Below are 24,156 nucleotides of genomic sequence, written 5' to 3' on the forward strand. Positions count from 1 at the left end.
CCAATATTTGCAGAGTCAGCTGAAAGCTTGTCTACGTGTACGGGTGTGAAATTAAAGTTGTGAAAACTAATAGCCTAGCACCAAAGCAGCGGCTTTTGTCTGAAATGCCACATCTTTTATGTTAAAAAGAGGGAGGGAAGTGAGGAAAGAGTCGTAGAGCTCTATGCCAATCCAAGCAGTGAACTTTGAGTAAATTGATGCAGAGAAGCATCATAGTTTCTGAGGAAAAAGTCTGCCTATTCTTGATTCAAGAGACTGGAAAACAGTTAATATTGAAGTTTTTTGAATATATTGGGAAACAAGAGGCGTCAGCAACAAGTTGGTGGGTCAATATTGTAAATTTTGCTTACCATATGCCCTTAAGAATAAACACCCTTACATGCTATTCATATCAGAATGACTGCAAAAAACTAAGGAACCATTTTTGTACCATGAAAACTTGGTTGATTAAAAACATCACAAACTTCAATCGGTATAGTGGAGTTCTGGACCAGTAGTCTTTATTGCAGATCATTACAACTGTATCTGCTTATACAATGTAAACAGTAATATATCTGCATTCTTTCACAGTTTCTTTTAACCATCAAATTGTATACATATTTTTAAAACTTTTGAACTTACAGTATTTATGCACTTTAATACCCTGTAGCTATTAACCACATTCCAGGCCGATTAAAACAACAGTAATAATCTGTTCCTGTGATTAGATTGTAGGTACACCTTTTGAAACTCTCCAATTGTTGAATATTACAGTAACAGTCTTGAAGTCAAAGCTCACCTGAAGAAAATACCAAGCAACATTTCCTCCCCCACCCCAAACAATGAGCAGGCAATACTGCTATGCTGTTATCATGCCACCACACAGGAAAATATATTTGGATTTTGCACAGTTGCAGCATTCACTGTTGAAATGAAAGGAAGTTGTCCATAATGCTTTAGTGATCTCTGGTGTGAATTTCAACCTACCCAATATTAATTTAATTCTCTCGACAACATGCAAATTTCTGATGTCCAGTGACGATGTCATCAAGCAGACTATACAGCAATTACACTGAAGAATTTTCAGACAGGAAAGCAGGAAGTATAAAGCATGGATCATCCTTCACTCTTTATTCATTTTATAGAGAGCGAAGAAAGATTGGGATTATGGTGGAAACCAAAATATAAAAAGTAACTTTTATTAAAATCTATGGAATTATTTTTCAGAAAAATTAGTTCTGGAGACCAGGGTTCCAAGGAGACCAAGAAAGCATTAATTATGCCATTTAAAAACCTGGTTACACCTCATTCAACAAGGCATACGGTTTACAACGTTTTTACAGCAAGACAAAGCATAAAAGTGGAAGTTCACGTCAATTCTAATGATTTTGAAGATTTCCATCTGCAAGGACTTCAAGAGCACACCAACTTCCGTATTTCCAATGTGGATGGTCCACGTTGCTGTCAGTTTCAGTTATAAAGACGGAGAACATAGGAAGTTTTGCCGTCATTACAATTGCAAAGTTTGGACCTTAATATTGCTTACCTGAGTCAAGTTATATTTTTTTAGTTCGTAAATGCCATGATTCCCATCTGATTAATACTTTATATTCACAGGGCACATGTTAGCTTGGAGTGTATTTAACTTGAGTTTTGTGGACTGTGAAATTGAACTGAATAAAGCTGCGCTCCGATAAACTGCTAAAGACAGCACATGGAGATACTGAAATCAAATGTCTACCTTCTGACACAAGACAGCATCCATGTGAAAAGACAAAAAAGGGTTAAAATTAAAGAGAAAGTATTGGTCCCAAAATGGCCTGAGAACCTCCACTCTAATATTTTGTGACGTGTTGTATGATGTTGAATAGAATGGACCTTGTGTGGACAGTCAAAAGTGAAGTTGTCTCGACATGATTGCCCTGTTCCAGACAGGTGAATACAGTGGAACAAATCAATAATGATCAATTTGGTAATAAAAATTAAAATGGACACCTAATACAGGTACCAATCTAACCCATCATAGGGACAGAGATTAGGGTGGTTTCTAAATAGAGGTGTTCCTTTAAGCAGATTTTCATTCCTGAGTCCTTAACCTGTCTTGTACAATTAAGTTAAAATTGACTCTTTTTCTCTGAGATAATTAAGTTTCTGTTAAGATTTACCAGACATTTCAAATACATGATCTATTTTTCATTTCCCCTCCCTGCACCCTCACAAAATAACTTGTAATCCATGTGCTGCATGAGGACAACCTTGGCTGTTTTACCATCTACCCTACTTTCTCTGAATTCCCTGCAGAGGAGCAGTTGTTTTTGTTTTGAATGATCAGAGCTCCATTTGTCATGTTGCAATTCCCCACAGCAATGAAAAAAGGTCTTTTAACAATTGTCTCAATTTCAAAGGAAGCAGGATAAAGCAGGGCCATTTTCTCCACCAAGGTTCACACTGTTCACTATAATTCCCTCTTGAAATTTGTCCACAGGTTCTTAAAATAACATTCTGCCAAGAGAACAGCTTGCTGAATTTATTTAGGAATAGAAGCAGTCGTTTTTATTCATTCTCGGGACGTGGGCACTGCTGGCAAGGTCAGCATTTATTGCCAATCTCTAACTGTTCTCAAGTTTCTTTGTTAATTCATGGATCATTATAAATACTTAAGATTGGGGCTATTGGCAGCTTCCATAGTATTTACTATTTAATCTGTGGGATTGTAATAATGGTTATTCATTGAAATGTTGAAAGGTTATTGGCCATATTTGACTGCTCTGCATGACAGAAGCTATTTCAGCTTTGTATTATGGTGCACACATTTCACATCATTGTGTTTTATAGAGGTTTTGTCAAGTATAGACACAAGTGAATAGATCTCCCAGGTTGAAGAGTGAAAGCAGAGGTCTCAGACATAATGCTGTTTCTTCTGCGGTCCTGCTTTGCTGGCCAGATCCTTTGCTTTCTCTTTTGCTGCCAGGGCTGTTTCTTTAGCTGTCTCTCTCAATGTCTTCATAGGTGTTTCGCCTGGGGAATGGGAAAGATACCTTCTAGTCAGCTGGGGCATCTCTTCAACGATACAACCATTCTACAGCAAAATTTACTGATCAAATATTACAAAACGCCAAGTTAGTTTAAAAAACTGGTATAATACCCGGTAATTTGTTTTCCCAATGTTGAAGTAAATGTTTTATCCTCGTAATTCCTTCTAAAAAAGTTAAGCAGTCACATTACAGTTATAACTAACACCTTGGAAAGGAGTCCCGGGGGGGGGCCTCAGCCTCACAAAGATATAAATATGATCTTAAGTAACTGTGGATAAAACAGTAGGCTAAACTGCTGTTGAAGGAAAATCACTATACAAGCAAGAGTGTGTGAAGTTGTACGAACTAAGGAATAGCATGATGGGAAAATTGGTCAGCTATTTGGTACAATATAAGCAAGGCTGAGTCCGCATAACTTAAGACTGTATGAGTAAATAAAACAAGATAAGGTCAGGGATGGGCGGCACGGTAGCACAGTGGTTAGCACTGCTGCTTCACAGCTCCAGGGAACTGGGTTCAATTCTCGGCTTGGGTCACTGTCTGTGTGGAGCTTGCACATTCTCCCCGTGTCTGCGTGGGTTTCCTCCGGGTGCTCCAGTTTCCTCCCACAGTCCAAAGATGTGTGGGTTAGGTTGATTGGCCATGCTAAAAAATTGCCCCCTTAAGTGTCCTGAGATGTGTAAGTTAGAGGGATTAGCAGATAAATATATAGGGATATGGGGGTAGGGCCTGGGTGGGATTGTGGTCGGTGCAGACCCGATGGGCCAAATGGCCTCTTTCTGCACTGTAGGGATTCTGATTTCTATGAAGGAGTCACCGACCTTTTTCTGTTCCATCAAAGGACAAGATAAGGGTATGAATGAGACAAAGAGTTCTAGGAGGTCAGCAGGTTATGACATGATTAATGACATTACTTATGATTCTATTACCAATCGAATTCCTGAATATGCTCTGGTCGCACAAACTGATCATGATTATGTATAAATACTGAACTGAGTCTTTGTGTAATTGCGGACTTGTGGAAGAATCAGCAGTTGTACCAACTGCTCTCTGATCTCAAGTTTCAGCCATATACTGCATGCAGTCTTTTCGTAAATAAAGGCTAGTTATTTTGTCTGAATGAACTTTGTTGAGTTTTTCTATCACAGTCAAGAAGCAGGAAAGTTTCCACTTCAACAAGTGTGATAAAATAAATTAAGAACTATTTTAAGTCAAGCAAAACAACCAAAACACAACATGTTCATTATTTTGTATGCTTACACAATAGACACATCGTGCTGATTGAATTACAGGAGTCTGATCTACATTCACTTGCTGTGAAACAAAGCAGCTCTCATGGTGATCTGCAGTACTCGAACACAATCTCACACAATAGCGCCTCATCTTTCGATTAGGCACTTCACATCCTTCCAACGTGGAGTTCAATAATTTCAGGGCGTGACTTCAGCCCACATTTTGTTTCCTTTTTCATTGCAGATTTTGAATTAAATTCTCCTTTTTCTCTTGGTTTTGCTGTTGGACAGCAGTTATTCAACCACCTGCCATTTATTCCTCCTCCAGCCACATCTTTTGCTTCTTCATTACCTCTTCCTTTTGTCTTGCACCACCAACTCTTTTACCACTTAATATCTCATGTCTTCCATCCCAGCATGGACCTTTTCTTTTGTTATTTTCCTCCCCATCTTTCCCCCACCTTCACTTGCATAAAACTTGTTACATTTCTTCACTTTTCCCAGTTCTGACGATAGGTCAATGGTCTGAAATGCTAACTCTCTTTACAGCTGCTACCTGACTGGCTGAGCATTACCAGCATTGTTTTTATTATTGACACTGCAAACTGCGCTTTATTTCCTTACCATCAACGATCCATCATTTCTCTTCACAACAAAATTCTGAAGATACCTAAAAGGGGCAGTTCTCAACGAAGGAGAACGGGTGGTCCCTTCAAAAAAGTCTTAAAATGGACAAGTATATTTCTAATTTGTGTTTTACCATAACCATTGGAATGTGGTATATCCTGAATAAACAATACTTAAGTTCCAACTCACCAACAAGAGGCAACGAGATAAGAGAGGGCATTGTAATTTGTCACAAAAGGTTAAAATAACTGACAAAACTTCTAATCCAGCATCAAATCTGTTGGGAAAATATCTAATTCTGCTACTGTAAATTGATCATCAATCAAGTACTCTTCAGGGCATATAAATGTATAATAATGCTGATCTACCATTAGACTTCCATTCAGTCCAACTAGATATTTACATAGATATTGCATGACTCAAGATTATATCTGATTGTGCCTTGCTTTAGTTTCTAATATAACCTAATTAAAAGCTGTGGATTCTGAGAAGTCACCAATTTGAACAGCACTGTTTCCACTAGTATAATTAGGTATTTTCAAACCAACATTATACTGGTTCAGCTCAGTTTATGATCATAATGAAATAAAGATACACATCTTGGTTATACACATACCTTGCATTCCAGCCAGAACGTACTCAAAACCTTTCATGGTCTTGTTTATGCTACTCTTAAAGCTGGCAAGGCCACATTCCTGAAGAAGGCAAAAGAAAATGAACAATGACATCTTTTAGGGAACACCACTACAGTACATATCTAATTCAATCATTTTTTGGTGAATGTTTTGCACTCTAAGAAAGAAATTTCAGTTTAAGGAACTTCTGGCAATTAACACCAGCATCAAGGACTTCCAAGACAGAGACAATACCCCTGGATGAGTACATGGGACTTAATAGGATGGAGGGTTATAGGTAGGCCTAGAAGGTAGGGATATGTTTGGTACAACTTGTGGGGCCAAAGGGCCTGTTTGTGCTGTAGTTTTTCTATGTTTCTATGAAGTAAAATAGTCAAAATTACCCACAAATTCAGCTGGATACTAAGTGGGAATAAAATTAAGACGAAGTGTTTTCTTTACATAGAAGCCTTACAAACAGCAGATGGTGCAAAAAAAAATCTGCATTTATAGTACTCACATATCTTTTACTATAGTTTAAAAATGGACAAAAGCGCTGATCTCGAGAGGCGAGGTGAGAGTGACTGCCCTAAATATCAAGGACATATTTGACCAGCATCAAGGAGCCCTAGCAAACTGAAATCAACAGGAGGAAAACTCTCCACTGATTGTAGCCATACCTCAAATAAAGGAAGATGGTTGTGGTTGTGTCCCAGCACATCACTGCAGGAGTTCCTCAAGATCATGCCCGAGGCATAACCTTCCATCTGTTTCATCGATGATCTTCCTTCTATCAGAAGGTCATAAGTGGGGAAGTTGCACTGGGAATTGCACCATATTCAGCATCACTTATGACTCCTCAGGTACTGAAGCAGTCTGGGCCCTTATGTAGCAAAACCTGGACGACACTCTGACTTGGGCTAAATAAGTAGCAAGTAACATTCATGCCACACAAATGTTGGGAAAGTCATCGCTTCAAGAACTTTGTTTCTTTTAAAACTTGGAAGGACATTGCATTATTTGGACACTTGGAATTTTTTGTTAACAAAGGACTGTGGACTGGGAGCAAGCATGACTTTTCCAAGATATTACCTGACCAAGCATGGCACTTGATGGGGGAAAGCTGTTTGCTAGTTTTCACTGTAATTATTTTAATTGATGGACAAAAGAAAGAGAAAAGAAGTTTAAAGAAAAAGGCCAATGATTTACCAGAAGTCACAACAGAGACGAACTTTAAGTTTTGAACTTATTTTGTTTAGTTGGGACTTGAACTGACAAAGTGAAAAGCTGCTCAGCTCACATCCTCCTTGCATTTTCTGAAATAAAGTGGCTAACAGCATTCAGCTGGGAATCCTCATCTCAATGTAACTTGTCTGTTTGGAAACCCAAGTGGCTGAGATAAGGATTGATGCAGCCATATGGTCCTCCACACCGAAGCTCCATTGGCGAGAACCTCCAAGCATCAGCTGGGACCAGCGATCTATCTTTACACAAGGGAGCTCCCGACCGACAAATTCGCAACCCTGTGAACTTCATCCATTTTTTGATGGTCCATTCTCCAAAGCCCTTTTCGGCAGAAACCCATGTGGGTATGGGTGGTGTGTACTTGTGTTGGGGAATTTTAAAAGAGATAGATATACTCCCAGATTACAATTGTGTATTAACCACAATTTGTTTTTAAAAATGTTTTGTTTCTATAATAAATCAATCATTTGAGTTTATTGAAAGAAGCCTAGTTAAAGTATTTTTTATTCTTGGTCTAATAGTACCGAAGGTAAATAATTAGTCATTTTGATGAGTGAATTAAACTTTTAAACTAATGGTGTGACCTGTGGAGTAATGGAGCTACATCAACTGTGCACTCCTCTCATCCTGGATATAACAATTACCAGGCAAAGACCACTTCCCACAAGAGAGAATCCAACATCTTCCCTTAACAATGGCGCTACCATTCTTGAATCCCTCACCATCAACGTCATGGAAGTTATCATTGACCTGAAACCAAACTGGACTAGCGATATAAATACTGCAGCTACAAGAGCAGGACAGAGGCTGGGAATTCTGTCACAAGTGAACAATAACATGAGGGGTCAGCACAGGAAGTGGTATTCTTGTGTTCAAAACAAGTTATTACAATGTGACTTCTGACTCCCCAACGCTTGTCCACTATCTAGAAGGCACAAGTCAGGCGTGTGGTGGGATACTCTTTACTTGCCTGGATAAGTGCAGCTCCAACAACACAAGAAGCTCAACGTCATCCAGGTCAAAGTAGCCTATTTGATTGACACCCCATCACCACCTCCAACATCAACTCCCTCGACCACCGACACAGTGGCAGCAGTGTGTACAAGGCTCCTTCGACAGCACCTTCCAAACCTATGACATCTACTATCTAGAAGGACAAGGGCAACAGATGCATGGGAACGCCATCTGCAAATTCCACTCCAAACCATTCACCATCCTGATATGGAACTACATTGCCATTCCCTCACTGTTTCTGGGTCAAAATCCTGGAACACCCTCCCAAGCAACACCTTAGGTGTTCCTACAACACCTGGATTGCAGCAGTTCAATGCAGCAGCTTACAATCACCTCCCCAAAGGAAATCAGGGATGGACAATAAAAAAAATGCTGGGCTAGCCAGTGATGTCTAAGTCCTGGAAAGGAATTTAAAAACCCTACAACGGATTAATCTGATGTGCAAAGACAGTATGCAAGTGAAACCGCATTGTACATGTGATTCTTGAGCAAAGAACAAAACCATAGTATGGCTGCAGCTTCATTCCTTTTTTAAAATCACAATGAACTAAGCAGAATCAATCATTTGTGGGAATTAAATGAAAACGGAAACTTCTACACCAACCTGAATGGCTAATGAGAAGCCGTACAAGTTTGAAGAAATCCAGGCCTCGCGTTTGATTTGAGTCCAGGTTTTATTTTCAGGGTGTATTCGATATACACACCACTCTCGTACTACCTGATACAAGATCAAACACACAAATATTGTTGCGAAGTTGGGTAGAGTAATTGTAGATTGGTGTTTGTAAAATGCTAGGGAGAAAACATTGCATGGTCCCTTTAAAAGGTGGTGCTTTTTCTGTGCTTAGAGAGTTAAAAAAATGCAAGTACATATACAGCCCCAAGCTGAAACATTTGTATCCAAAGGCCAAGCAGCTGTTTTTAGCCAATTAATTTGAATCAGGCACTTAGATACCAAGAACATATTAAATTTAAATCTGATGGTTTTGACAACGTAGGACCAATCCTATTATGGGAAATATTGATATGTCATCACTAGTAAAAAAAAGGGGCGCAGTGGAACAAAAAGAGAGAGCAACTGCTGAAGGTAACAGCTCACAGCTCTCTCTCAAGAGAGAGAATCCCTGGCTCTCATAGCTTCATTTATGTCTTAGAGAAAGCAATAGCAAAAGGTACCAAAGAAGAAAGAAGTTCCAGACAGAAGAATCAACGAGAAGGCCCAGAATATTTTGGAAGACAAAACCAGATTGGAATTTAGAGAGTGACGAAATTCTATTTTTGTTAATGAGTGGAAATGGCATTTATTGGAACAACATACCATTAGAATCTTGTTTTATTCAGGAATAGTTGATAGTTAGAAGGGATTTATTTGGTTAATGGTTTAGTTAATTTGTCCACTGTTAGTTAGATAAATAATTATTCCGTGTTGATTTTAGAGTGTGTGTCAGGGATTTATTTTGTATTTAACCACTGAGAATTGCTGAAGAACAGGTCACACCACTTCACACGTTTTTCTTTTACAGATTATAAGGCCAGTTACTCCTCTTTGGGCGTTAGTTCTCGGGGGGGGGGGGATCAACCTCCACTTTATAACAATATACATAGACATTAGTGCCTGAGGAACTTTAAAACACTTCCATAATCTCTCATCTGGATAAATATTTTTCACCACTTTCCACTTGCTTTGGGTAATAGACACCAATAAATGAAAATCAAACTGTACCATATTTGAAAATATGTTACGAATTTTGCTAAAACAAATGGACAAATTACCCAAAAATATCTGTCTTCTTTTGACGAACAGACTTGATGGGCTAAATTAACTTTCTACAATTCATTGCTAAATTTTCCCGATGTCATACATGGAATTACATAGACAGTAAACATGGAAACAAGACAACTTGTCCTACCCAGTGTTGGCTTTTCTCCAAATCCTAGGTGCTTGCCCTGTTCTCACATGCCCTATATTAACCTTTCTTTCAATGATCTATCCAATCACTTAATTGTTGACATGGGCCCGAAATCCAGAAGTGCATTCCACAGCTTCGCAAGCCGGTGTGTAAAAAAAGCTTCACTAGTCTCTATCCAAAATCTTTTCCAATTATTATATACATGTCCTCTTGAGCAATACCCTACAATCACTGAATACAGACTGTTTCTAACAACCCTGTCTCATGTAATCATTGGAACACAAAAATAGGAGAAACAGAATCCTGGAGCCTGCTCCACCATCACTGATCTGATATCGTAGAATTATACTAGTTGTGACAGGTTATATTTGGAATGCTTCACTCTAAGTGGCAAATAAGTCAGAGAACATATCTGAAAAGGAAATTAAAGCATTTGAAATGCAGCATGAAAATGGGATTAGAGCTCCAGTTGAAGAGCTAGCATTAACATACTTATTTTATTAAAACTTAACCTATAAATATTAAACAATCATATGCTATGGCATCAGGCTATAGGAAGAAGTGCCCGAAGTGTAGATGAGCATTCAAGGATTCCATGTCTATATTTGCCCATAGCAAGCTCCAGACTCTGCAAGGAGACAACATGTGAAGATTAGACATTTTCCCCAATAGAGAATTCTTATGCCGCCTACCATTCAATGACACAACCATACTACAAGATTAATAAAATATCCACAGATTCCAGCGAGGAACAGTTGCTGAGGCACTAAATCTATGTAGAAAAATCTTTTACTTTAAAAAAATTCAAATGCCAAGACATACCATAAGTCGTGAGTGATTGATATTCCATGTAAACGTTGTTAAAGTTTTGTGCTTCAAATCCACTACTGAATCTTCTAGAACGAAGGCCGAGTGAGCAACATTAGTTGGAAACAATCTCTCTGCCCACCGAGGCACTATGCCTGTCTTGGTAAGTAATCGTCGGGAAATCACCTTGTCAGGAGTTACCTCACGGTGGATAACATCCTCTGTAAGAACATGTTTGCTGAGGAAGAAAAAACATTGAAGTGGTGTTGATATGGAGGAAACTGCAGCTTTCATTCAAAAATTGCTTTTACCTTACATTACTCCAAACAACCACATTACAAGAGTATAACTTTATTCCACCCAGGCAAGAAAATCAGTTAAAATATTTTATTTTAGATCAAAAGCACTGACTTGCATTCCTTCCTCATAGGATAGCATAAAAATAACTGAATTAACTGGTCATTCATTTCATTAATTGTGGAGCATTGAGAGAGCAGAATAACTGCAGTTTTTTCCACATGACAATCGCTGTACTTCAAAGTTGATCAACTCTCAAGTGCTTGAGACATTTCAATATTTACTCCAAGTGTTACATGTGGAATGTCTGCTTTACAATGGGATTTTTTCCACTTCATGCACAGGAGAATAAAGCTCTCTGCACCCTGCCCAAAAAATGTCTAACCACAAGCCTAGAAACTGCATTAATAGCGCATCCAACAAGTTGATGTGATGTGTCTCGCACGTGAAGAAAGTTAGCAGGTTTCTCGATTTTTGTGTGCTTCACTTTTAGTTTACACCTTTGGCTAGCTACAACATGGAGAGCGCACAAAATGAGTAAGTCTCTCCCCATCAGCATAGAGCCTCTCCATTGACAAGTTCTCAGCAGTGACTGCATTTGGTGACACAAAAGCTCTATCCCTAATGGCCCCAAGATAATGCTCCAGAGGAACTTGGAGGAAGTTCAGCACCCAGGCATGCAGGTCCAATGGCATGTGGACATGCCCTAACCTCATGAATAAAGCTCCCAGATATGGACGAATAACTCCACTGCCTGGTGGATCCTCAGGAAAGGTGAGGGCTAAGGGAGTATACACTGACAAAAGTACCTGGAGTGGAGAATAAAGGCAGGCTGATGCCCAAATATGTAATCTTTTCGGAAATTCCTGCAATTAAGCCATTGCAATTGCATTCCTTTAGATACAAACGGGGAAGTCAAGAGAGGGGAGGGGCTGACATTTGCCCACCTCTGAGCCTCCATAGAGTTTGCCCACCTCTGAGCCTCCATAGAGTTTGCCCTGGTTTCTGCTCTAGCTAGGATACTCCAGTTTCTCTGAACATAGGCTTACCACTCAGACACAAACCAATGTCTCATGAGACAGATAGCTGCTGGAGAGGGGCCTGCACCAATTTGAATTTTTCCATTTGCAACACGGGTCACCCCATTACTTGGAGATGTTGTCAATTTGTGCCAAATTGGTTTGGTGTAGTTGCTACACGTACAAAAGGAACTGTCAAGAAATTCACTTCAGTTAAGACCACCACAACCAGTGGAGCCATTTAATCCAATTGTATGTAGAAGATCCAAACCTTATATTTCAAAGATGAAGCAAGCATGTGTCAACCAACTTCCTAACCCAGTCCCTATTGTTCCTCACAATTCAAATGAACATATAAACCACTGAAAATTAATTGCTACTCACCTGTATGGGTTTGGATAGCGCTGCCAGAACGCAGCAAATACTTGGTCCCATGAACTCTTCAGATCATTCAGGCCCAGGAAATACTTAACCATTGTTCCGAGAGGATAGGAATGAACCAACAAAAATGGAACTTGTGCCTTGGTCGAGTGGGCAGAGATAATTTGTCCTTGATGATGATCATCTAGATTGTTTTAAAACAGTTAACTGTAAAGCTGTTGCTGTAATCAGATTAATTGCAATACTACATAAATTAGACCATGTTATTTTAATTCTAATTTCAATGTTGCTATTTTCTCCCTGGTGGCTAATATTCTTCTGCTAGTCAATTTTCCTATCCAAAGCTGTAAATGTCCCAGTATTTTCCCCTCCTGACCCACAAAATCATTCGGATGGCACAGATGCGGGCCAATTGGCCCATCACATCTGCACCGAGCATCATGACTTAGTGCCATTCTCCTTTACCCCTGCACATGATTATTAGACTAGAATAGAGGGATATGGGCCAAGCATTAGCAATTGGGACCAGCTGGGAGGGCATCATGGTTGGCATGGACCGGTTGAGCCAAAAAGTCTGTTTCCGTGCTGTATTGCTCTATGACTCTGAACAATCCAGTGCCCTCTTGAATGCTTCGATTAAACCTACCTCCACCACACTTCCAGGCAGACCACTTCCCTGAGGCACCGCGCCTCTCCCACTGCCAGCCCAGCCCCTCCACAGCCATCTCTGTAGTCCAGAGGAGGATCAGACGCCTGTTCACCAGCCCATCTCCTGCCTCTTACAGTTAATGTCCTCTCTTACTATTGTGCCTCCCTCCCCCCGCGGTGTCCGTTCAGCTTCAAGGTCGCAGCCGGATCTTTCTCCCCACCCCACCTCCCGGAGGGTTGGCGCAGCTCCTCGCCTCTCCCCGGGTCGAGCCCGCTCCCCTAGACCGGGTTGGCCCCACTCTCACCTGCCTCATATTCCGGCGCCGATCAGCAGCAGCGTCCACACCGCAGCGCCATCTTGCTGCCAGCCGCCGGGTAACAGATCTACTTCCGGGACAAAGAGTGCCGGGGCCGCGCAGGCGCAACAATCCCATCAAGCTGGTTGATGCCAAGATCTGTCCTAACACTGCTGCAATTCAGGGCACAGCAATTCAGATCATCACACTCACCAACTAGTGAAGTCTGGCAAAAATGTGACAAAAAAAATCATGATATTATTGATGGCCAAGGGGGAGGTGATGGCCTGGTGGTATTATCGCTAGACTATTAATCCAGAAACTCAGTTTATGTTCTGGAGACCCGGGGTTCGAATCCCCCCCCCCACCACACCAGATGGTGGAATTTGAATTCAATTAAAAATATCTGGAATTAAGAATCTACTGATGACCATGAAACCATTGTCGATTGTTGGAAAAACCCATCTGGTTCACTAATGTCCTTTAGGGAAGGAAATCTGCCGTCTTTACCTGGTCTGGCCTACATGTGTCTCCAGAGCCACAGCGATGTGGTTGACTCAACTGCCCTCCGACAACTAGGGACAGGCAATAAATGCTGGCCAGCCAGCGATGCCCATGTCCCACGAATGATTAAAAAAAACACAGCTCTGTCCTTTTCCTTAAGCCTGGATCTCAATATCTATCAGAACTGGAGGTGACCTCTGGTGCATCATTACTGGTCTGCACGGGAATTTGTACTTTAATGCTTGCATAAACTATGTACTATAAAACCTTGGCACCATACTGACCATGACTTCAATTGCAGAGGTAACAATACGAGAAAAAAATAAGGCTGCCTGTCATGAATGCCGCACCTCCATCCAACCCGATGATGCTGGGAACTTGAACCTTTGTTCAGGTTCCCAGCCCTACAGCACAGTATGGGCATGACTCTCACATCCTGCAAAAGATTGGTGACATCAAAAGTTTGTACCCACGGCATGTATTATTAACCTTGGTCCCCAAGCAAAGCAGCAGCATTTGGTCAGGGGAAAGAGATAACATCTCAAGTATATTTTGGGACCAATTGGGTGACAATATTTGTGGGGAGGAGGTATCAAAATTCAGCAGCCCAATCCCCAGTGTTCTAACAATGTGCTCAAAATAGCTCAAATGTTCCGGTTTCCAGCCCCCCCTCACCGACATGAACCATTTTAGAGATTTCCGTCAATACTTGTTTTCACAGTCTTTCCTCTTCACTTTCTCTCCCATCCCCTTTGCCTTGGGTTCCATTCACTGTCGTTAACCTAAAAGAACTTTGTTGCCCTGCACTGCACCTTGGCAATCGGAATGCCACCCACTCGCCAACTATTTAGCAGCTGTACCAGAATGTTCCGATGTTCTCAGGAATCCTTCTCACCAGGATCCAGAGCCCGGAGCGTTTTTTGTTCCCCAAAATATTCCTCAATGAGACAGCTCTAATTGTGCAACTTTTATGTTCTTCCATCATTTTCAGACACTGTCTTCAGCTGCCTTAACTTTATTTACACCTCCCTTTTATATTTTCCCCCAACAAGAGAAAAATATTCAATTTGTCAAATATCTTTATTGGCTCCCCCAAAAAACTACAACCAATGACCATCATCCAGCCCAAAAGGTGAATAACTGCTTCCCATTGGGCACTCAGAGCGTGCAGCTAAATATGTAGCCCTGACACCTCAGGTAATGGGCATATGTGAACATGTTAATCGAAGCAGAAATAAAAACAGAAAATGCTGGAAAGACTCAGCAGATCTAGCAACATCTGTGGAGATGTTGAGTCCGTATCACTCTTCTTCAGGGAATTTAATCAAAGCAGGTCAAGTTTGGTCTCTGGGCAATTCAACTCCTCCGAGCACTTCCATTACCATCCAATTTAATAGACAAGGATGATAGATATGGCTTGTTTTTAAGATAAATGCCTTTCACAGCATTTTCATTGTTGCAGACAGCATTGTTTCTCTGAGGTGTTGGGTGGATGGATGTGAGAGTGATTGACAGTGGTGAGGGCCAATTGCAAAGGCCCAAATAAGATCAAAGAATCAAGGGGTACATTCAACCAATGTCTTAATAGTGTTGCCAACTCTAGGCGGACATATTAGGGGAGATATCATCAAATGACCTCCCACCTTAAATTGCCCCTCCATTAGTCTCCTACCATTGGTTATCCATCATGTGCATCGTCTTGGAGCCCTGCCTTCCCAAGGATTTTCAATGGCCAGAGTTTTCAACTTTTTCTTCTAAGTGCTTGACTAGGCATGAAAAATGGTGTGCAGCACAGCAGGCTTTTCTTGCCATGTTTCCTAAACTTAGAGGAAAAATCCTGGTGTCGTATCTAATGCCATCATGCTAGCAGGATGGAGCCTAAAAGAGTGGGCAATGTCAGCTTTCAATCTCCAATTTTTAAAAAACACCTTCCACGCACATGGACATCCCCCCCACCGCCCCCCTCCCCTCCCCCGCATGCAAAAGGGGAACTCCCTCCTAATGAACATGGACCCTTTCCTGCCCCCCCCCCACCCCCCACCCATGGAGATCCTCAGAAGATCCATCACCCCTCTCTTGACACTGCCATGGCACTATCCAGCCATGTTCCTCTCCCCCTTGGGGTGAGTACTTATCTATGCGCCTCAGTGTGGTCTCTCCACCTGGTTCGCGTTGCTCCAGACCAGTTGTAAACCTTGCTGACATGACATCACGTTGGCAACGGGGAAAATCCCATTGTGGGGGGTTGGGGAGAGGGAATGATAAAGCAGGAGGCCTGCTAATGGGATGAAAATGTATTTAAATAAGGTTCCTGACCTTCCTGGCCAGGAGCCTCTTTATGTCAATGGCGGAGGATGTAGATGAATGCAATGTGAGGTCTCACTGGCAAGAATCTCATTGTTGGCCTTTCATGGGATTTTGCACCCATGTCGCCATTTGTGCCCATGGAAAACGTGGGAGCAGAATCCTGGCCTATGCTTAAAGATTTTAACTTTTGAAAATTGGGTCACTGTACAGTTGCATGGTCTGAATTTAATGGTTTCCTAATCAAAATGTAGTTTGCTTGACCACAGAGTATTTAGTTAAGTTCTACTTAAGCTTCGTGGCTTTATTTCTAACCCAGCATTCATCCAACTATTTTAAAATTAATCATGTTTTCATTTTCTCTTACTGCTCCTGGAGTGTCACCTGCTTCTCCACCCAAAAGATTATATTTTGGAAGGGAAGAACTTGCAATTATATCCCAAAGTGTTTTTGAAGTGTAGCCACTGTTGTAAGATGGGATACATGTTACAAATATGAACTTTATAGAATAGTTATATTTTAGGACAGTCTCTTTAACTTCAAGTAAAATGGAGGAATGAAGGGGATCACGTGACCAGCTCTCAACTCTGCCCAGCAATAAGCTTGGGTGGCTTGGTTGCTCTGGAGTTAAGAGGAAGCCCAAGATTTGCTGAGATATTCACACCTGTGGACAATGGCGAAAGTATCAGTGCTGATTGTTGGTAAGCAGTTAGTCTCCAAGTATCACAGGGAGGTATTAGGAATGACAGGTTTTATAAACAGTTCAACTTTGAATTATCTATTTTATTTCAAACATGAATGGAGTTGGGGGCCTAAAATATAGCTAATTGGCATTTCTACCTGGATACAAGGTAGAAAGGCCAGGGGCTTCACATTGCGATGGAGGTGGGCTTTGGGAAGGGAAAAGCCCATAGCAAGCTCAATTTAGAGTATTAGTTGCCTAAAGAAGTGTCTTGTCACTTGAGTTTGTTACAATAAGTCTTAAATCTTGAAATCATGTCATGTGATGCTTGCAATCAGTCACGAGAAAATAAAGTTTCTTTTTAAAAGTTATCAGTCTCCACGGGAATCATAACAAATTCAACAGCCAATTTGTGCACAAGAAGTTCCAACAAACTGTACCATGATATTGACCAGAAAATCTGTTTAAATGGTGTTGGTTGAGGGATAAATATTGGTCAGAACACTGTAGAGAACTCTCCTATTCTCTTCAAAAAATGCCATAGGATTGGTTATAAACAAACAATAAAATGACTAAATATATACCAAATGACACTTAAAAAGAGTCAATAAATGTGCATATTTATTAATGGAAAATACAAATTGCAAGATGAAAAAAGGACAAATTGTTACTTTACAGAAAGCATTGTGTTGAAGGATAAAACAGGAGCCAATATTTCACACTTCAAGAAGCATTTATTCATAGAGATACACATTATAAATCTGCACCTCCTAAACTCCACCCCTTTCTATTCTATTCCTATTTATGGGAGTTCAAATGAATCCTGAGCTAATGCCTTTCACCTACCTCCAAATTAACACAATGAGTATATGTAAATAGTAGATCTAGTTCGCCTTCTCGTCTTTAAAATACCTCTTAGAATCATAGAATCCTATTGTGCAGAATGAGGCCATTCAGTCCATCGAGTTTGCACTGACCACAATCCCACCCAGGCCCCATTCCCATAATCCCATGCATTTACCCTAGCTAGTCCCACTAACACTAAGGGCAATTTAGTACAGCCAATCCACCTAACCCGCACATCTTTGGACTGTGGGAGGAAACCAGAGCACCCGGAGGAAACCCACGCAGACACGGGGAGAATGTGCAAACTCCGCACAGATAGTGACCCAAGCTGGGGATTGAACCCGGGCCCCTGGCACTGAGGCAGCAGTGCTAACCATTTTGTGCCACCATGCTGCCCATGATGGCAGAGTCATCATTTAGAAATCAATCAAAGGGCCGTAAACACTAAATTTTAAATTAAAATTGAAACAGAAAGAAAATTTATCAAATCAGAATATCATTCCATGTGTTGATGGTGCATTCCAGTCCCTCCATTGCCCACTGGATGTAAAAGGTCGCAACTGTAGTGCTGGAGAGTGCCTATCCCTTCTCCAGGACCTAGTTCGCATTTTACAATTCTGGTAGTCGCATGATACAATGTTTTTGAAGTTATTGATTGTGGAGATCAATATCTATCACTTTGTTTACACCGGACCAAGAAATAGCCTGATAAAAACAGTGGTGGAGAAATCTGGCAACAATGGTTACCTTCCAAAAATGCTACACATACCACATCATTTCTCAAATTACTTGTACTGTATCCCAAAATAATAATTGCCACTTAATTTTCAACAAAATTAAGGTCATTTACTACCAGCTCTCTCGGGAGTCTGTTCCATAGACTGACCACAAGAACACAAAAAATAGCAGCAGGAATAGGCTAATCAGCCACTCGAGCCTTATCTATCATTCAATAAGATCATGGCTGACCTGATTGCCTCAACTCCACTTTCCTGTCTGACCCTACTAACCTTGACTCCCTTGTTGATTAACAATCTGTCTAACTTAGCCTTGAATATATTCAATGTCCCTACCTCCACTGCTCTCTGGGGAAGAGAGTTCTGCAGACTAATGACTCTCGAAGAGCAAAAAAATCCTCATCTCAGTCTTAAATGGGAGACCTCTAATTTGTAAATTGTGTCCCCTAGCCCTAGACTCCCTCACAAGGGGACGCATCCTCTCAGTTTCCATCTTGTCAAGTCCTCTCAGTGACTATTTGCTCACTGAGATAGTGTTTCCTCAGATTCCCCTTCAAGCACAGGCTGTGCCTTCTGGGTCCACAGCTGACGCAGCCTGTTATCCTCTACATAATCTATTCCTTTTAGAATGCTAAAAGCAGCAAACATGTCATCTCTCAATCTTTTTTTCCCGGTGAGATTTACATCATTGTTCTTCAAAATATAACCCCTTTATTCCCTTGTGTGTCAGGTCTGGTTTATTGTGTAGTACCTTCTCCTCTGTGTCAGAGGTTCTTAGTTCGCATCCTACTCCAGAAGCTTGAACATTAATATCTAGGCTGTCACTTCAGTGAAGTATTGAAGGACTATTGGTGGTGCTGTTTCACAGAACAGAAGTTAAATGGATGCCCGTCAGGTGGATTTAAAAGTTAGCAGGGTACTATTCAAAAGAAAAGGAGAAGAGTTATTCCCAGTGTCTTGGCCTACATTTATCCATCAATGAAAGTAGATTATTTGGTCATTATCATATTGCAGTTTATGGTAGCTTGCTGTTTGCAGATTGACTGCTGCATTTCTTAAATTACAACTTTATAAAATATTTAATTGGCTGTAAAGCGCTTTAGGATGTACTGAGGTAGTGAGGTTTAAAAGGTTTAAAATTGAGGTGAGGAGAATTTTCTTCACAGAGAGTGGTGAATGTGTGAAATTCACTACCGCAGAAAGTAGAGGCAAAAACATTGTGTCATTTCAAGAAGAAATTAGATATAGCTATTGGGGCCAAAGGAATCAAGGAATATGGAGAGATGGGGGGATCAAGATATTGAATTTGGATTAGCCATGATCAAAATGGCTCGAAGGGCCAAATGGCCTCCTCCTGCTTCTATTTTCTATGTTTCTAATTCTACCTCATCCTGACTTGTCTGGTGCTAACTGACCTGCTTTGCACTTGCAGCTTAATTTCCATTTTAGCTTCAGATTTATATGACATTTTTAAAAGACATGTAAATTTTCATTTCTGATTCTGCACATTGGGGCAGCTCACATCAGGATCAATGTCTCCCTTACCTGGCCGCCCGGCCCCGCCCAGCTACATGGCCCCGCCCAGCTACATGGCCCCGCCCCCGGCCAGCCGGCCCCGCCCATTCCCGCTCCGCCCAGCTACATGGCCCCGCCCCCGGCCAGCCGACCCCGCCCATTCCCGCTCCGCCCAGCTACCTCGTCCCGCCCCCACCACAGCTCCCATCGCCCGGCACCCGCTTGGCCCCACCCCCAACACAGTGACGCCCACCCAGATGGCCCCGCCCACACCCATGCCCCGCCTGTTCCATGGCGCCGCCCAGTTCACGTGGCCACGCCCACACTGCGCCACCACCTGTTTTATATATATATATACGGCCCCGCCCTCCCCCTGACGGGAATCCCGTGTGGCGATTGCGCAATTTCCGCTGTTGGCCCCGCCCAATGAGGTCCCAGCGCCGCCGCGGTTTCGGCTCTGTTTGTGGGTAAACGGTGGCGGCGAAAAAGTGGGAGGCCGTTTCTCCTCACCGTCAGCAGGCCCGGTATCAGCATCTATTCCCCGCTCCTCCTCCAGCACCCGGCCCGATCTCCCCGGCAGGAAAGGTGAATGTTTCTGTAGGTGGTTTAATGGAGAGTTCATTGAGAGACTTTCACCTGGTAAAGGGCATCCCCGGGGGAGATTCCCCCCTCACCAGACCGGGGGAGGGGGTACGGCCACCCCCCCCCCCCCCCGCCCCGCCCCTCAACCAGTTCCGGGGGAGGGCACAAAAGACCCCCACCTTCCCCCAACACCGCCACTCTCAATGCTTGGGGTGGGTGCGGAGACCCCCTCAAATCATCCCTGGGGCGGGTGCAGAGACCCCTCCCCCCCAAATAATCCCTGAGGAAAGTGCAGAGACCCCTCCCCTCAAATGATCCCCGGGGAGAGTGCAGAGAACCCACCCCACCCCAAAAAATGATCACTGGAGAGTGTAGAGACCCCCCTCCCCTCTCTTCTCCCCCCCCCCCCCGGCAATAGCCCCTGGGGAAAGTGCTGAGACCCCCCTCTCTCCCTAAATAATCCCTGGGGAGAGTGCTGAGACTCTCCCAAATAGTCCCTGGGGAAAATGCTGAGCGCCCCCCCCCCCCCAAATAATCCCTGGGGAAAGTGCAGAGTCCCTGGGGAGGATGTGGAGACTCCCTCCTAACCATCCCTTGGGAGAGTGTAGAGACCCTCTCCCTTGGCTCCAGTATGATGCAGAGATGCCCTCCAACCACCCCTGGGGATGGGATGCCCTCCCCCAGTCTGCAAACTGTGTCTGGAGAGGATGTTAGTGATCCCCTCCCTAAAATGGCCCCAGTGAGGGCACAGAAAAGCCTTCCCTCTCCCTGCAACTGGTCTTGGAGAGAATGCATGGAGACAGCACCCCAGACCCTCTCAAACAATCCTGAGAGGGTACCAACACCCCTCCCCCTCCCAAGCATGCCATTGAGACGGTATAGAGACCCCCCCCCCCCCCATCCCAAAGTCACTCTGGCGAGGGCCTGGAGACACCCCCCAATAAGCCCCTGAGGAGTGGTGGAGACCCCTTCCTGGCACTGGAGGAGTCGCAGAAATCCTTTCCCAGCCCCAGATGGCTGGAGCATTGAGTTGCTCTCGTTGAGACTCTACAGCAGAGCCCAAGAGGTTACGATCAGAAGCTAAGGAACTCTTTTATTCCCTTTCGTAGTAAGGTTTACTGTTCTGTGTGGTTGGGGAATTTACCTTGTCTCAATTGTAATTCAGTTAGACCCAGGGGCAGTGGCTGGTTCCCCAACAATTGAGAACACTGAGTCTAGAAGTTATGAAGTTTTTACACTCACTTCCAATTGAGAGTCTCATGATAGTGATGGAGAGGGCGAGTGCTGACTAATTCTACCCCTGAAAGACTAAAGCCATTACACCTAGAATGGGACCAGCTTCTCAGTGGGAATTGAATATGGTAATTTGTTGGAAGATTTTTAATGACTCTTGTGTTGGTTCAACATGACATGCAGTGTATTTCCTAATTGGGCAGGATGGGATGAGTGGTGACCCTCCAGGATCAGTATTGGGACAGCAAATATTCACCATATTTATTAATGACTAAGATAATAGGATAACAAGGGAACAAAAATTGTCAGGCAAAGGCACTAATGATAAGTGGAACTTTTTCAAGGAACAAATACTGCGTGTCCTTGATAGGTATGTCCCTGCCAGGCAGAGAGGAAATGGCCGAGTGAGGGAACCATGGTTCACAAAAGAGGTGGAATGTCTTGTCAAGAGGAAGAAGGAAGCGTATGTTAGGTTGAGAAAACATGGTTCAGTTGGCTCGATGGAGGGTTACAAGTTAGCAAGAAATGAGCTGAAAAAGGGGCTTAGGAGAGCTAGGAGGGGGCATGAGAAGTCCTTGGCGGGTCGGATCAAGGAAAACCCCAAGGCTTTTTACTCTTATGTGAGGGATAAAAGAATGACCAGGGTGAGGCTGGGGCCGGTCAAGGACGGCAGTGGGAATTGTGCATGGAGTCAGAAGAGATAGGAGAGGTGATGAATGAATACTTTTCTTCGGTGTTCACCAAGGAGAGGGGCCATGTTTTTGAGGAAGAGATGGTGTCACAGGCTGATAGGCTGGAGGAAGTAGATGTTCGGAGGGAAGATGTACTAGCAATTTTGAATAAACTGAAAGTTGATAAGTCCCCTGGGCCTGATGAAATATATCCTAGGATTCTTTGGGAGGCAAGGGATGAGATAGCAGAGCCTTTGGCATTGATCTTTGCGTCCTCACTGTCCACGGGGGTGGTGCCAGAGGACTGGAGAGTGGCGAATGTGGTTCCTCTGTTTAAGAAAGGGAATAGAAATGACCCTGGTAATTATAGCCGGTTAGTCTTACTTCGGTGGTCGGTAAGTTGATGGAAAAGGTCCTTAGGGATAGGATTTACGACCATTTAGAAAGATGCAGCTTAATCCGGGTTAGTCAGCACGGATTTGTGAAGGGCAAGTCTTGCCTCACAAATTTGATAGAATTTTTTGAGGAGGTAACTAAGTGTGTAGATGAAGGTAGTGCAGTTGATGTCATATACATGGATTTTAGTAAGGCGTTTGATAAAGTCCCCCACGGTCGTCTTATGAAGAAAGTAAGGATGTGTGGGATAGAGGGAAGTTTGGCCGATTGGATAGGTAACTGGCTATCTAACAGAAGACAGAGGGTGGTGGTGGATGGAAAATTTTCAGACTGGAAACCGGTTACCAGCCGGGATCAGTGCTTGGTCCTCTGCTATTTGTCATTTTTATAAATGACTTGGAGGAAGGGGCTGAAGGGTGGATCAGTAAATTTGCTGATGACACCAAGATTTGTGGAGTAGTGGATGAGGTGGAGGGCTGTTGTAGGCTGCAAAGAGATATAGATAGGATGCAGAGCTGGGCTGAAAAATGGCAAATGGAGTTTAACCCTGACAAATGCGAGGTGATTCATTTTGGTAGGACAAATTTAAATGTGGATTACAGGGTCAAAGGTAGGGTTCTGAGGAATGTGGAGGAACAGAGAGATCTTGGGGTTCATATCCATAGATCTCTGAAGGTTGCCGCTCAAGTGGATAGAGCCGTGAAGAAGGCCTATAGTGTGTTGGCGTTCATTAACAGGGGGTTTGAGTTTACAGGACCTTGGTGAGACCGCATTTGGAATATTGTGTGCAGTTCTGGTCACCTCACTACAAGAAGGATGTGGAGACACTGGAAAGAGTGCAAAGGAGATTTACCAGGATGCTGCCTGGTTTGGAGGGTAGGTCTTATGAGGAAAGGTTGAGGGAACTTGGGCTTTTCTCTTTGGAGCGGAGGAGGTTGAGAGGAGACTTGATAGAGGTTTATAAGATGAGGGGGATAGATAGAGTGAACGTTCAAAGACTATTTCCTCGGGTGAATGGAGCGGTAACTAGGGGGCATAACTATAGGGTTCATGGTGGGAGATATAGGAAGGATGTCCGAGGTAGGTTTTTTACTCCGAGAGTGGTTGGGGTGTGGAATGGACTGCCTGCAGGGATAGTGGAGTCAGAAACTTTAGGAACATTTAAGAAGCTATTGGATAGGCACATGGAGATGATAGCACTTTGGGATGATAGGGAGGAAATAGCTTGATCTGGGTTTCAGACAAAGCTCGGCACAACATCGTGGGCCGAAGGGCCTGTTCTGTGCTGTACTGTTCTATGTTCTAAGTCACATATACAAATTTGCTGATGACACAGAGGTGGCATTGTTAGGATTGTAGATGGGACCATAAGATTACAAAATTTTATTGATAGATTATGTGAATGAGCATAAGTGTGGTAAATGGATTTCTATGTCGGTAAGTCTGAGGTCATGTATCTTGGGCCTAAAAATAATAGAACAGAGTAGTTTCTAAATAGTGAAAGACTAGAAACATTGGCAGTCCAAAGAGACTGGGAACTCTATCTACAGAGATCTTTAAAATGGCATGAACATGTAAAGAA

The 24,156-nt window shown here is 42.7% G+C and overlaps 2 protein-coding genes across 10 annotated transcripts in view; one reads left to right on the forward strand and one right to left on the reverse strand.

The window, feature by feature from the left end:
- Nucleotides 1-468: 468 nt before the first annotated feature.
- Nucleotides 469-13,185, reverse strand: LOC144505205 (PRELI domain-containing protein 1, mitochondrial-like). 5 transcript variants are annotated; one of them, XM_078231182.1, is made up of 6 exons: nucleotides 13,114-13,175; nucleotides 12,164-12,344; nucleotides 10,479-10,701; nucleotides 8,351-8,464; nucleotides 5,490-5,568; nucleotides 475-2,997 (listed from the first exon to the last, which is right to left on the reverse strand). In XM_078231182.1, exons 2-6 carry the CDS (start codon nucleotides 12,253-12,255, stop codon nucleotides 2,879-2,881), a joined length of 627 nt encoding a protein of 208 aa, XP_078087308.1. In that variant the 5' UTR covers nucleotides 12,256-12,344; nucleotides 13,114-13,175; the 3' UTR covers nucleotides 475-2,878. The 5 variants fall into 5 exon arrangements, with proteins under 5 accessions (XP_078087309.1, XP_078087310.1, XP_078087308.1 ...); XM_078231183.1 differs by lacking the exon at nucleotides 8,351-8,464 and having other exon boundaries at nucleotides 469-2,997; nucleotides 13,114-13,185; XM_078231184.1 differs by lacking the exon at nucleotides 8,351-8,464 and having other exon boundaries at nucleotides 469-2,997; nucleotides 13,118-13,178.
- Nucleotides 13,186-20,110: 6,925 nt separating this feature from the next.
- The window catches only part of rab24 (RAB24, member RAS oncogene family), a 28,045-nt gene continuing 23,999 nt past the window's right edge, over nucleotides 20,111-24,156 (forward strand). Inside the window, exon 1 of one of the 5 annotated variants that reach the window (XM_078231188.1) lies at nucleotides 20,111-20,216. The gene's annotated coding sequence lies outside the window, so the exon portion shown is untranslated. Of the gene's footprint in view, nucleotides 20,290-21,439; nucleotides 21,636-24,156 lie in introns of those variants that run through there. The other 4 variants (XM_078231187.1, XM_078231190.1, XM_078231191.1 and 1 more) reach the window with 4 other exon arrangements.

Source organism: Mustelus asterias, chromosome 16 (genome assembly GCF_964213995.1).
Source record: "Mustelus asterias chromosome 16, sMusAst1.hap1.1, whole genome shotgun sequence".
Classification (NCBI taxonomy): Eukaryota; Metazoa; Chordata; class Chondrichthyes; order Carcharhiniformes; family Triakidae; genus Mustelus; species Mustelus asterias.